Source organism: Astyanax mexicanus, chromosome 8, assembly GCF_023375975.1.
Source record: "Astyanax mexicanus isolate ESR-SI-001 chromosome 8, AstMex3_surface, whole genome shotgun sequence".
NCBI lineage: Eukaryota > Metazoa > Chordata > Actinopteri > Characiformes > Acestrorhamphidae > Astyanax > Astyanax mexicanus.
Genome location: NC_064415.1, coordinates 24,411,870 through 24,425,271, shown reverse-complemented (window position 1 = coordinate 24,425,271; position 13,402 = coordinate 24,411,870). Strand labels below are relative to the sequence as shown.

Here is a 13,402-nt window from a genome sequence, read left to right as displayed (position 1 = left end):
GGAGAGTTTTCGGGAACGTCCAGCCCTCTTCCACCGAGACGGGCTTCACCCCAGCCGCCTGGGATCCACCGTCCTCTCTGGTAACATTGAGGCGGTGCTACGCCGGGACTGACTGGCTCTAACCAGTCATACCGGCCAGGTTAGTGGTCTAAGTAATGGGCAGTTTAGTAATATACATTGTTCTAATGAGTTATCTTGCCACTTTCCTGTGCATAAGGCTGTGAGTTTTAATTATGTGCCTTTTTCAGATACAAGTGCATTTTTACCTTGTAGGATTGAGACTGTGTCTGTCCCCCGTGTCGCTCGAAACCGAAAAACTCAGAAAATCTGTTTTAATAATCTTATTAAAATTAAAACAACAGCATCCGTCTCTCAGAGTACCAGCAGCGTCCGTATGAAACTAGGGCTATTAAATATAAGATCGCTAGCACCAAAATCAGTTATTGTTAATGATATTATTACTGATAATCACCTTAATGCACTATGCCTGTGTGAAACCTGGATTAAACCTGATGAATATATCGCTTTAAATGAGTCTACCCCCCCAGGTTTTAGCTATTTTAGTTACCCACGCAGCTCTGGTCGTGGCGGTGGTGTTGCCACAATCTATGACTCAATGTTAGGTATATCTCAAAACTCACAATTGGATGCTAAGTCGTTTGAAGTTCTTAGTCTTAAAGTAGCAGGCCCGTCTCCTGCTTCCAAAACGCAGCATTCGTTCCTGCTTATAACACTGTATCGTCCTCCTGGACCATACTCAAATTTTATTAGTGAATTTGCTGACTTTCTAGCAGCAGTAATTCTTCTTTCTGATAAGATCATAATTGTCGGAGACTTTAATATCCACTTTGAAAAGGACCAGGATCCACTAAAAATTGCATTTAAATCAGTTTTAGATGCTCTAGGCTTTAAACAAAATGTAATTGGCCCCACTCACCGATGTAGTCATACATTAGACTTAGTTTTGACACTGGGTATTGAGGCTGAGAATATAGTTACTCTTTCTCAACATGACTCAATATCCGATCATTATCTAATTATGTTTGAAATAGTTTTTAATCAAAATATCCTCCTCCCGCCCCGCTATATCAGCAAGCGTAAAATAACAACCGCAATTGCTAATGAATTTGTAAATAAACTCCCAGACTTAACTATCTCCCTTCCGTCCTATGAGCATGATCTCGAGCACAAAACAGAAAATCTACAAACTGTGCTCCGCTCTAACCTTGACCGCGTAGCGCCGACAAAAATAAAACAAATCAGGGATAAAAAGCTAGCACCGTGGTATAATGACCACACACGTACATTAAAACAAACCGCTCGTAACTTTGAACGTAAATGGCGACACACAAAACTAGAATTTTTCCGGCTAGCATGGCAGCATAGTCTCACAGACTACAAAAAAGCCCTAATTAAAACAAAATCCCAGTATATTTCATCGCTTATTGAGAAAAATAGAGACAATCCTAGATTCCTTTTCACTACTGTGGCTAAACTCACCGGCAGTCAAAAACAAACTAGCTCCGTTATCCCTGTCGACATTAATAGTAATGATTTCATGAAGTTCTTTGATGATAAAATTAATAGCATTAGACAAAAAATTCAGTATCACCCCCAAAATTTACTTATAGATATTGATGAATGCTGCTCCAGCTCTGAGACACACCTAGAGTGTTTCAGCCCGGTTACAGAAAAAGATTTACTTAGTGTAATTAACTCATCAAAATCAACATCATGTATATTAGATCCAGTACCCACACAATTATTGAAACAGGCACTGCCAAAGGTGGGAAAATCATTACTAGAAATAGTAAATTCATCCCTTAGCATGGGCTACGTACCCAATTCTCTTAAATTGGCGGTCATTAAGCCCATTATCAAAAAGCCAAATCTGGACCCCCGCGAGCTTGCTAATTATAGACCAATTTCTAATCTTTCCTTTATAGCCAAAATCCTAGAAAAAATTGTGTTTAACCAGCTGCGCTTGTATCTACAAAGTAATAGTATGCATGAGGTTTTTCAATCTGGATTTAGACAAAACCATAGTACTGAAACAGCTCTACTTAGAGTAACTAATGATTTACTTTCAGCTCTTGATAGGGGCAGTAATGCCATCCTTGTACTGCTAGATCTAAGTGCTGCCTTTGACACCATAGATCACGCTATTCTACTTGATAGGTTAGAAAATCTTATAGGAATTAAAGGATCAGCCCTCACCTGGTTCAGATCTTATCTGAGAGATCGATTCCAGTGTGTTTACTTAAATAACGAATGCTCTTATCAGTCTAGAGTAAAATATGGTGTCCCTCAAGGATCAATACTGGGTCCATTACTCTTTACTCTTTATATGCTACCACTGGGTAAAATTATCCGTAGGCATGGTATTAACTTTCACTGCTATGCTGATGACACGCAACTTTACATATCTGCTAAACCCAACGAGGAGCTCTGTATAAATCAAATAACAGACGGTATTAAAGCCATTAAAAATTGGATGACACACAACTTTCTCTTACTTAATTCTGATAAAACTGAGGTCCTTCTATTAGGTCCTAATATTGATAAAAACATAAATGTTAATACTGTAGACATAGACGGTCACTTAATTATACCTGGTAAAACTGTGAGAAACCTTGGGGTCATCTTTGACCCAATTCTTTCGTTTGATGCTCACATATGTAGCATAGTCAAAACTGCATTCTTCCACTTAAGAAATATAGCTAAAATCCGCAGTATACTCTCTCTGGAAGATGCTGAGAAGCTGGTACATGCATTCATAACCTCCAGGCTGGACTACTGCAACGCGTTGTTGGCTGGAAGTCCACATAAATTACTCCATAAACTCCAGCTAGTTCAGAATGCAGCCGCAAGAGTGCTTACCAGAGCTAGAAAGTTCGATCACATTACACCTATTCTTTCATCCCTACATTGGCTACCTGTTAGATTTCGTATAGATTATAAAATACTTCTCCTGACGTATAAATCCCTTAATGGTCTGGCCCCGCATTATCTACAGGAACTCCTTACTCCTTACAATCCGCCGCGTTCACTCCGCTCCCAAGACGCTGGCCTGTTATTAGTCCCGCGTATTAGAAAAAACTATACAGGAGGAAGAGCGTTCTTTTACAAAGCTCCCCAACTTTGGAATAGCCTCCCTATTAATATACGGGACTCAGACACACTCTCAATCTTTAAATCTAGACTCAAAACATTTCTATTTGCTCAAGCTTTTGAGTAATGTCTCATTACAATTTTCTTCCTCTTACAGCTTATCCAGCAAATATAAACCCTGTCCTAATCATCTGCTTTCTTTTTCTCTCCCCATGTCCTGAGCTGCTGCTACCAGTGCCCATCCCACTCCAGCAGAGTTTTATAAAACCATTCTAACCCCTTTTTCTTCCCTCCCCTCTCTGTTCTCTCTCTCTATCTTTCTCACATGTGCTGAGACGCCTGGCCGGCCGGTCTTCCTGGATGCGTCCGTCTGTGGTTCCAGCTTTCAGGAATCAGCCCTGTCCTTCTACTCAGAATTATCACACAGCCCTTCTAACTTCTGCTTTTTGTTTCTCTTTCTTTCCTTTCTGTTTTCTCTATCTATCTCTTTTACATGTATGGAGATGCCCTGTTCCTGATGTTCCCAGCCTGGCTCTCCACTGCCCGCTGTGTCGTTCTCCGGCTCTGCAACCCTGCACTGATTACCATTAACACACTCAGTATCTGTTTCTGTATTAGCCATAGCTCTATAGTTTGTGCCCATCACATTCTTATATTCATAAATTAGTACCTGTTATATTAGCCATAGTTCACATTAATTCTCTGTACTGTTTTTGTTCTGTTATTTGTTTGTTGTTTGTTATTTGTTTGTACTGAGCGGGTCAACCCGAGTAGGATGGGTTCCTCTGACTGAGTCTTGGTTCCTTCCAAGGTTTCTTCCTCTTAAAGGGAGTTTTTCCTTGCCACTGTGTCACCATAAAATTGGCATCTCTGTGGTGCTGCTCATAAGAGGCGTGGACCTGTTTTTCCTGTAAAGCTGCTTTGTGACAACCTTTGTTGTAAAAAGCGCTATATAAATAAAATTGAATTGAATTGAATTGAATTGAATTGAATTGAATTGGACGAGGACGCAAGTTTATTTTGCCACCACGCACAGTGAGGAGGATGATCAGAGAAATAAAAAGTTCTCCAAAGCTCACTGTTACAGAATTGCAACAAATGGTAGCTTCTTGGGGTCACAAAGTCTCCAAAACAACCATCAGGCGCTATCTACATGCCAACAAGCTGTTTGGGAGGCATGCACGGAAGAAACCATTTCTCACTCACAATCATAAACGCAAACGTTTGGAGTTTGCTAAGCGGTACTATGACTTCAACTGGGACCGTGTGCTTTGGTCAGATGAAACAAAGATAGAGCTTTTTGGCAACAAATGCTCTAAGTGGGTCTGGCGTAACACAAGAGCTGAGTATGCAGAAAAGCACCTCATGCCCACTGTGAAATACGGCGGGGGATCAGTGATGCTGTGGCCCTGTTTCTCTTCTAAAGGCCCTGGGAACCTTGTTAGGGTGCACAGCATCATGAATGCTCTAAAATACCAGGACATTTTAAAACAAAATCTGGTGGCTTCTGCCCGAAAGCTGAAGATGGGTCGTCACTGGGTCTTTCAGCAAGATAATGACCCTAAACATGTGGCCAAATCTACACAGAAATGGTTCACCGCACACAGAATCAAGCTCCTCCCATGGCCATCTCAGTCCCCAGACCTCAACCCCATTGAAAACCTGTGGGGTGAGCTGAAGAGGAGAGTGCAGAGGAGAGGACCCAGGTCGTTGGATGATTTAGAGAGAATGTGCAAAGAGGAATGGTCAAAGATCCCTCTTTCTGTATTCTCCCATCTTGTGAAACATTACAGGAGAAGATTAGGTGCTGTTTTGTTGGCAAAAGGGGGTTGTACAAAGTATTAACATCAGGGGTGCTAATAATTGTGGCACACATGATTTGATGTTAAATAATTATTTCTTAATGTGGGATTTTTTTCCTACTGAATAAATTCACTTGAGTTAAAGGTTGTATTTTACTCTTTTTTTCCATCGTGGTCCTATATTATTTTGAACAAAACTCAATTTATGAGAAGCTAAAGAACACATCTTAACCAGGGGTGCCAATAATTATGGAGGGCACTGTATATATTTTTATTAATAGCTGAAATTTGTTCCTTTGAAGTAATGAAACATACCAGTCCTGCTTATGTTTTTTTTCCTAAACATTTCCTAAACTTAAAAAAAAAACTTTTATTTTGGTAGTTTCCGCCACTGCAGTGCCCTCTCAGGTTCAACTGTGCTATAGGCGTGAATGATGTATCCATGTACTTTGGTTCACAGACACATCACAATATGCAGCTTAGCCAATCAGCTCTCTCTCCTGCCCTGCCTCTAAACCCATACATCACCCAGTGTCTCTTCCAAACTGCCCCTCCCATTTTTTTTTTTTTACATTGGTCAAAATTGGGGCGTAACCACAAACATATGGACATACATTGTTTCTGAATACGAGTGTGGCCATATTCAATTTCCAATTAGTTAATGTTTTAGTTCTCACAGAGATTATTCTCTTCCAATCACATTGCTTTATTAATAATGTATGTTTTTTTCCTAAATTTTAAAATGCCATTACACTGTTTAGTTAGATAAAACTTACTACAATTATAACAGGAAAAACTAATCACTATTCAATTTTCTCTGTTTTGTAAAGAAGTTGGTGGTGTTGACCATTTAGCTTAGGATTTAACAACAATATACAATTATAAATAAACATCTAAAACTGCAGAAAACCAGCCCTGTAGAAAGCAGAACACTGACGCTTGTGTAAAACACCTCTTTTATTTTAAGGCATTTTAAAAGAACTTAACCGACAACAGATGAATGTAACAGTAGCAACATAAAGTACAAGACACACATATAAAAGCATGAGGCAGGTCTGGTGAACTACTTACATCCTACAGAACACTATGGAAGATAAATACACATGAAACTGCATTCATACGCTCACGGACACACAATACCTACACAACCACTAATCCTAATAATCAGACATACTGTACAATGTTCATAATTTCCAGGCACCTGGAAACAGCCCTGGAACTCCAGGGAGAGGAAATGCATATAAATAAAATACAGGTGCAAATTCATGGTATAAACCATTCTTTTCACTTTTGTGCACTTGCTCTATTCAGCTCCACACTGAAATTATACCAAAAATCTAATTCAGACATTACTGTAAAACTCAGTCACTCCAGCTGAGTCTCATTGAGTACATACAACTTCACATTTGTAAACATGTAGTTTTCATATATAAATAACACAACTCTACAGTATATACAACACAGCACACATTTTACATCAAATTATTCTGTTATTAGTTACTACTTTCCCTTCTTTCCTTTCCTCAGTACAGTGAAAGTGTGACTATTGCATTACATACAGTATGTTCATAATGCATAGAAATGTTTAACATGCAGTTAAATTGGACTATACAGTCTAATTTTCAGCAGGGTTCCAGTCTTCTGCTTCTATTCCTCATGTACTAAGACTCAGTAGTAGAGCAGAGCCTTGGCTGCATCCCAATTGAGTACTCAACACTAATACTATATACTGTATATTAATCGTGTTATTGCAGCACACACAATATGAATGTACTTGTTTAGCACTAACAGAAAGTAATGAGACATTGCTTTGCCAACATACATCTCTTGCATTTGCAATGTTAACCTTTATTTTTGTCTAATATGTATTGTGCATATTTGAGTATACTCAACTTTTATCTATTATACATACTACATACTCAAAAACTAGTATAAGTAATCAGTACGCAACTGGGACACACTCCAAGGGATTGTGTCTAAGGAAAACAGCCCACACTCAGCCAAACTCTCGGAAAACACTAGTTCAAAGTTCAGAGTGAGTTGTCTTGTCTTTTACAACACTTTCACTTTTCTTTTTGTGATGTAGTTAAACCATAAAATGTACATCCACTCATGTTTACGTGTAGCATCATTATTATCTATACAGGTTCTTGTAAATACAATAATACTGAAAGTCATAATGGACTGAATAACTATATAGTGGACGCAGACACCCTGCGACCAAACTTAATCTCAGTTAACATGATTTAGCACTTAATATTATCCATTTTCACTGTACATTTAAAAATAATGCACTGAAAAAAGTGTTTAAAGATGTACAATAGTTTAAATATGGCAATATGTTAAATTTCTTAATTGTATTTTCATTATAGCACACTAAAAGATTCAGATCGCAATGTATTTGCATGTGTTCCTAGAGAACATGGGTTCACACTTCCACGTTGGGATCTGATCCTAACCCCTGCTTTACGAGAGCATCCTCCCTCTTCATCTTTGGCTTTTCAGTACGAGTGTGCCACACCAGCACCTGCAGCAGCAAACAGAAAAAAATATATATACAATTTCAACTAAAAAAGGAAGTTATGACAGACAATTTTAAAATAACTGTCTCATCCTATATTATACTTCAGTTGGGATAGTACGGAAAATGCAAATGAAATTAAACGAATGTAAACATGACAGTTTTAACCCAAGATATTTTACGTTTTGTCTAGTGAGCTTCATTGCTGCATAGCCAGCCCACAATATTTAAAAAAAAGTTGGTATGGTAACGCATTCACCACTTTTATTTTGTCCCAAACATTTTCTGATTTGACGTTGTACACCGATTGAAAGCTAGAACTTAACACACCTGTAATAATCCAAATGAACTTATTAACTAGCCAGTCAAAACTTACCTTATTGCACATGTCTGCTTTGGGCTCAAGTTCCTCCATGGTAACCATGTTTTGAAGGAAGCTGCTTTCCAGGAAGCCCATCTGAGCATCACCATCAAACCGAGCCTCAGGATTGGCCAAAACAAGTTTCAAGGAGACAGCAAAGCCGGCCATGTCGATGGGGAAGGGGCGACTGGGACGCCAGCCAGTGTGAAACCGAACCACCTTACCGTTCTCCACTACAGGCCGCTCAAACTTCATTCCACCTACTAGACCCACCGGCCAGACGGAGACCTTCTCTGTCTGACGCATCTGGAAAGTAAAAATATTGGGAATGTACTTTAAAATATAAAATTCAATTAATCCATTAAAAAGACCTGTTAGAAAACATTCTAGACTGGAGGAAAATTTGCGAGTTATTATTCTAAACAATAAGTAGCACACTTGCTTACACTTGCTTGTTTAAATAGTTGGTCAGTCTTCAAACAACTGATAGCATGTGCTTAAGATTGGCTCGAATGAAATCCTGCAAAATTAATATTATAGAGATATTTTCTGCAACAGCTGGAATCCACAAAATTAATTGAGCAATCTTGCAAAATCTCAGTGCCTTGTTTTAGATGGCAGGGCCCTCAGAATTAGATTTTTGAGTTTGTTAATGGTGTAAAAATAGTGATTTCTTTGCTATCTTTGTGAGCTTCAGCTAAAAACACTGTATTTCAGAATGCTATGGGCGAACAGAGGTGGGCTATTTGACCAAAGTTCATACTTGATATCATGTTTCATAAAACTCCAAGTACTCATCACACTGGATTTCTCCTTTAAGGTTTCCGGGTAGAACTTGCACTTGTACAATTTCTGCGTGACCATCAATCATCATCCACCACATAAACTAGGACTATGATATCACAATGTCAATTTTGTTTAAATGACAAAAAAATTCACCAGATTTCGCCAGAATCAAGGATCTAATACCAAGATATTAATAAATGTATAGACAATAAGAGTAAAATGAATGAAAATGGACAGATATATTAGTCCATATCTTAACAAATATTGTGCTTTCATTGTGCGAATGCATGCACTGTACTATGATGGTTTGATACAAATACAATTTATGTATTTTACTAAACTTACTAAACTGCAGTGAGCTGTTGTGTGCTGCCTGCCATTTGAATCAGATCACAGACAGAAGGTGAGCAGGTCATAATAACACAACAAAACAGTCTTGGACTCACTCACCTCCTCAAAGAGCTGCAGACTGTAGGTGTTGTCATCATCTGCAAAATACACAACAGCATTTTCAATGGGCGTCCCCCTCCCCCCAGCTGCAGCAGCCATCTCCCTCAGCCAGCGCAAGCCCTCATTCCTCTGCTCAGCTCCTCGTGGCTTCAGCCAGCTGGGGTCACCCTCCTGGAGTTTCCTATCTTTCGGAGTCAGCATGTGGAGGTGTGTGTACGTCAGGCCGGACGCAGCCAGAAAGTCCCTGACTAAAGGTGTCTTGTGTGCAGAATCCTCCACTACGATCCAGTGGAGCTGAGAAACATGAAGGAACGTCTGAGACAAGCGAGTAAGCTCAGCCTTCTGCACCAGTCTGGAACGGGATGGATAGGATGGAAACATAGTGCAGAAAAGTTAGTTTGTATTAATGTTGTGATAAATAATTTCATATTACTGTGAATTTCTTAAACATACATCTGCATACCTTGCATAGGTAGGCGTTATGACATATATGGTAGGCAGATTTGTTTTCTTGGAAGCTTTTGTTGGTTCAGATTTTTTCATCTGTTCCTGTAACTTGTGCAGCTGCCCCCTCAGCTGAGAGATGGTACGATCTTTAGGCAAGTCGTGTTCCCGGCAGTCACAGCGCTGTCCTGGAAAAATGAACAAGATCTGTTAATCCTTTTACAGTTATATAATACATAAGACATACAGCATACATTTTTACATATGAAAACTTCTGCTTATCCATCATTTCTTCTGAAATCAGGGCATTGACAGTTTTATTTTTCCATTTTTGTCTAGTTTTTCAAATTTTGTTCTGCAGAAACAGCATCTACTATTCTGGAAGGAATTACACTGAATGTTGGAACACTGCTGTGTGGGTTACACTGCATTCAGCCATAAGAGCATTAGCGAGTGACACAGTGACACTTAAGTACTGGATAGAGCTCATATTAAAGTAATTCCACTGCTCCAAAGAATATACACAGGCTTTATATCACTCTAGCTGACACTTGTTACGTGATATAGTAAGTCTGAGCTTTCTGACACTTTCTGTTCCAGGTGGTCCTATGGGAATGCATTTCTATCCAAGTACAAAATGTTATTAAAGAGTTAAACATCAGTGTGATAAATGGGTGCTCCACTGAACTCCATTGAATAAAGATCAGTTTAATAATTAAATAGGGCGTGCCATATCATGTCGTGCACAATATATCATGACACAGTAGTATCAGAATTGGAACCCATAATAGCCCACACCTATTTCTGAATAGTAATACCAAATTCAAAATGTTCAGGATGTTCAGTATGTGTCACTTAGGAACTTCCTAAGTTAAAATGAAGGACAGAGTGCTGTAAGGAACAAGTCTTTTAATGGGTCTGTGACACATGTATCACAATGGGCTCTCTTAGGTTAAAAATCCATATCAGTATGATAAAATGTATTATCAAAACAGTATATATATATATATATATATATATATATATATATATATATATATATATATATATATATATATTTTTTTTTTTATATATATAATTTTATTTCTAATTTTTCCCATTTTCTCCCCAATTTACACGGCCAATTACCCAACCCACTCATTATGACTCCCCTATCACTAGTAATGCCCCAACACACCAGGAGGGTGAAGACTAACACATGCTTCCTCCGATACATGTGAAGCCAGCCACCGCTTCTTTTCGAGCTGCTGCTGATGCAGCATTGCTGAGCAGCCAGCGCGCTTGGAGGAAAGCGCAGCGGCTCAGCTCCGATACATCAGCTCACAGACGCCCTGTGCTGCAGACATTACCCTGGGAGTGATGTGGGGAGAGAGCGCCATCTACCCACCCAGAGGGAGCAGGGCCAATTTTGCTCCCTCTGACGCCGGCAGCTTGATGGCAAAGCTGCATGAGCTGGGATTCGAACCTATTTTTTATTTTTTTTTGCAAATGTTTAAGGGCATTTTTGTGCAATTGTTTATGTTAGCAGTTTATACAGTATGTATTAACTAAATATCCTGCACTTTAGTGTTTTTTGGTGGGCCTTTTTTGCTACATTACATTGTTTATAATTGTATACAAAACAGACAAATGTTTATTACTTTTTCGTTTCTGCTGAATGTTTGGCCATGTTCACATTAGCAGGCTGAGGTGACTCAAATCTGATTTTTTTGCTTAATGTGGTTCAGATTTGATGTTTTCATGGCTGTGTAAACATGCCAAATTGATTTTTTTAATCAGATCTGAGCCACTTCCATATGTGGTCCTAAATTCTTATTGCATTTTTTTGCTTTTATGCATGCGCTACATGCTTCTCTCTCGTACCCACACATCTCTTGGTGCAGGGACAGTTCCGTTCACATTACACACAGATACAGGTCACTTACATTTGTGAATGTTGATACATCAGGATAGCCAAACATGATCTGATAAAAAAATTTAAGCAATGTGGCTTGTAATGTGAACGCAGCCCTTGACACTTACACTAGGGCTGGGAGGGTAATCAATTTAATCAGATCATTTGAATTTCTGTTTATTTGATTTGCAAATTGGAATAATCAAGATTGTACATCTTTACATACAGAAGCTACAAGAGGGAATCTCAGTAAATAGACATTTGCTTCTGTCAGAAACCTGTAAAAACTCTTATGTGAGACTTTTCCTAAACTGAAATGCAAGGACGTTTGTTTGCACCTTGTTTAATATAAAAGCTGCTGTAAGGTTGAAGGGGGCTGCTTACTATACATAAAAATATTTTACATGTATAATAAAGAAAACAATAGTTGCACTTCACTTTAAATGGTGCTTTTTGTTTACAACTAAAAAAACAAGTTATGTAAGAATTGTAATCATAATCAAGAATCGCTCATATATTTTAAGAATATATATATTTTCTTTGTTTATAATCTCAGCCCAGTCCTATGGTATACTTATAAACTTTACAATGTATTATTTTGTTGCAGTACCTGTATTCTGGAATATCGTTTTAAAAAGTGCTTTTTAAAACTGTGAGAAATATAATTACTGCAAAATGATCCTGAAATATTGTGAAAAAATATGAGTTTCTTTGATTTTACCAAATTGAAAACCTCTGAAATATAATCAAGATGAATGATCACAAGCCATCAAACCAAGCTGAACTGCTTTGCACCAGGAGTGGCATACAATTGCTCAAAAGCAGTGTGTAAAACTGGTGGAGGAAAACATGCCAAGATGCATGAAAACTGTGACATATGGTGGAACTGTTAGAGATCTCACAGTCTTACCTAACTGCATCAGTGCATAGACGAGGCCCATCAGAGACACCATGAAGTAGAGCAGGAACACGGTCTTCAGTTTGAGCTTCATTGTGGTGGTAGAAATCCTAATCTAGCTAATGGTGACATGAAGAACCAAACCTGGCAAAGACGTGGTTAGTTTACAGCTCCTGCAAACAGCAGCACAGCGCAGATGATCCATCTACAGCAGCCTGGATTACCCGGTGCAGGAGGACATGATCAGCAGCTTTAAACGAGCAGCGTTTCGGTCTCAGTTCAGTCTTGGCTAATAACCTAGCGTTAAATAACCACAATAACCCCCAGGTTAGTTAGATAATTAGGTGAGCGCGGTCAGCAGGAGACCCCGGCGGGCTGGACTGTGCGCTGACTGACCGCCCGCTACAGTAATACTCTAATAATATACGCTACACTAATACTCTAATAATAGTTATTTCTCCTCCTCAGAGTGACCCAGGCACTGCAGTAAACTCCCCCGCTGCTTCCTAACCGCCGCTCCGGACATCAGTCTGTTCTCCAGCGGCCATACAGCGGCGGTACACTGTCCGTCCCCGCGGCTACATTCACCTCAAACACAGCGCCAACATTTTCCGCCGCGGAGCTACACTCACTACACTCCCCCTGAACACAGGACCAGCCGCTGTAGTTCCGCTCCAGTCCCCTCAGCTTCAGCCCCTGAAAGGACCGCCTGGAGCCGGTGTTCTGTCTAGTTCTGCTACCCTGTTAAACTTTGCTACTCTAGTGTATATTAAAATGTAAAAATACAAAAGAAGGATAATTTTTCCATTAGAAATCCCAGTAGCTAGTATATTTGAATAGCATAAATCACTATATAATGGTAAAGTTATGGCAATAAGAAGGCAGTCTTCTACAAGCCGATTCTGTATTTTTTTTAAATAATAATTATTATTCTACATTATTTCCGTTTACATTTTGTGCAATGGCAGTGAGTCCGGGTTGTTTATTGCACCAAAAAAAAAACAGATTTATTGTTAAAAGAACACGAGAAATAATCAAAAAGTGTAGGTTGGCGCATGCGCACTGACTTAAGGAGGCACGTATCGACGGATAGCACAACTCGACAGAACACCGGTGCTCTGTCGATTGTATATTT

At 39.1% G+C, this 13,402-nt stretch overlaps 1 protein-coding gene across 1 annotated transcript; it reads right to left on the bottom strand.

Annotated features, from left to right (window-relative positions):
* Positions 1-5,851: 5,851 nt before the first annotated feature.
* b3gat3 (beta-1,3-glucuronyltransferase 3 (glucuronosyltransferase I)) lies at positions 5,852-13,012 on the bottom strand. Its single transcript, XM_007248083.4, has 5 exons — positions 12,280-13,012; positions 9,495-9,663; positions 9,032-9,383; positions 7,811-8,101; positions 5,852-7,440 (listed from the first exon to the last, which is right to left on the bottom strand). Exons 1-5 carry the CDS (start codon positions 12,359-12,361, stop codon positions 7,342-7,344), a joined length of 993 nt encoding a protein of 330 aa, XP_007248145.3. The 5' UTR covers positions 12,362-13,012; the 3' UTR covers positions 5,852-7,341.
* Between the last annotated feature and the right edge of the window lie 390 nt (positions 13,013-13,402).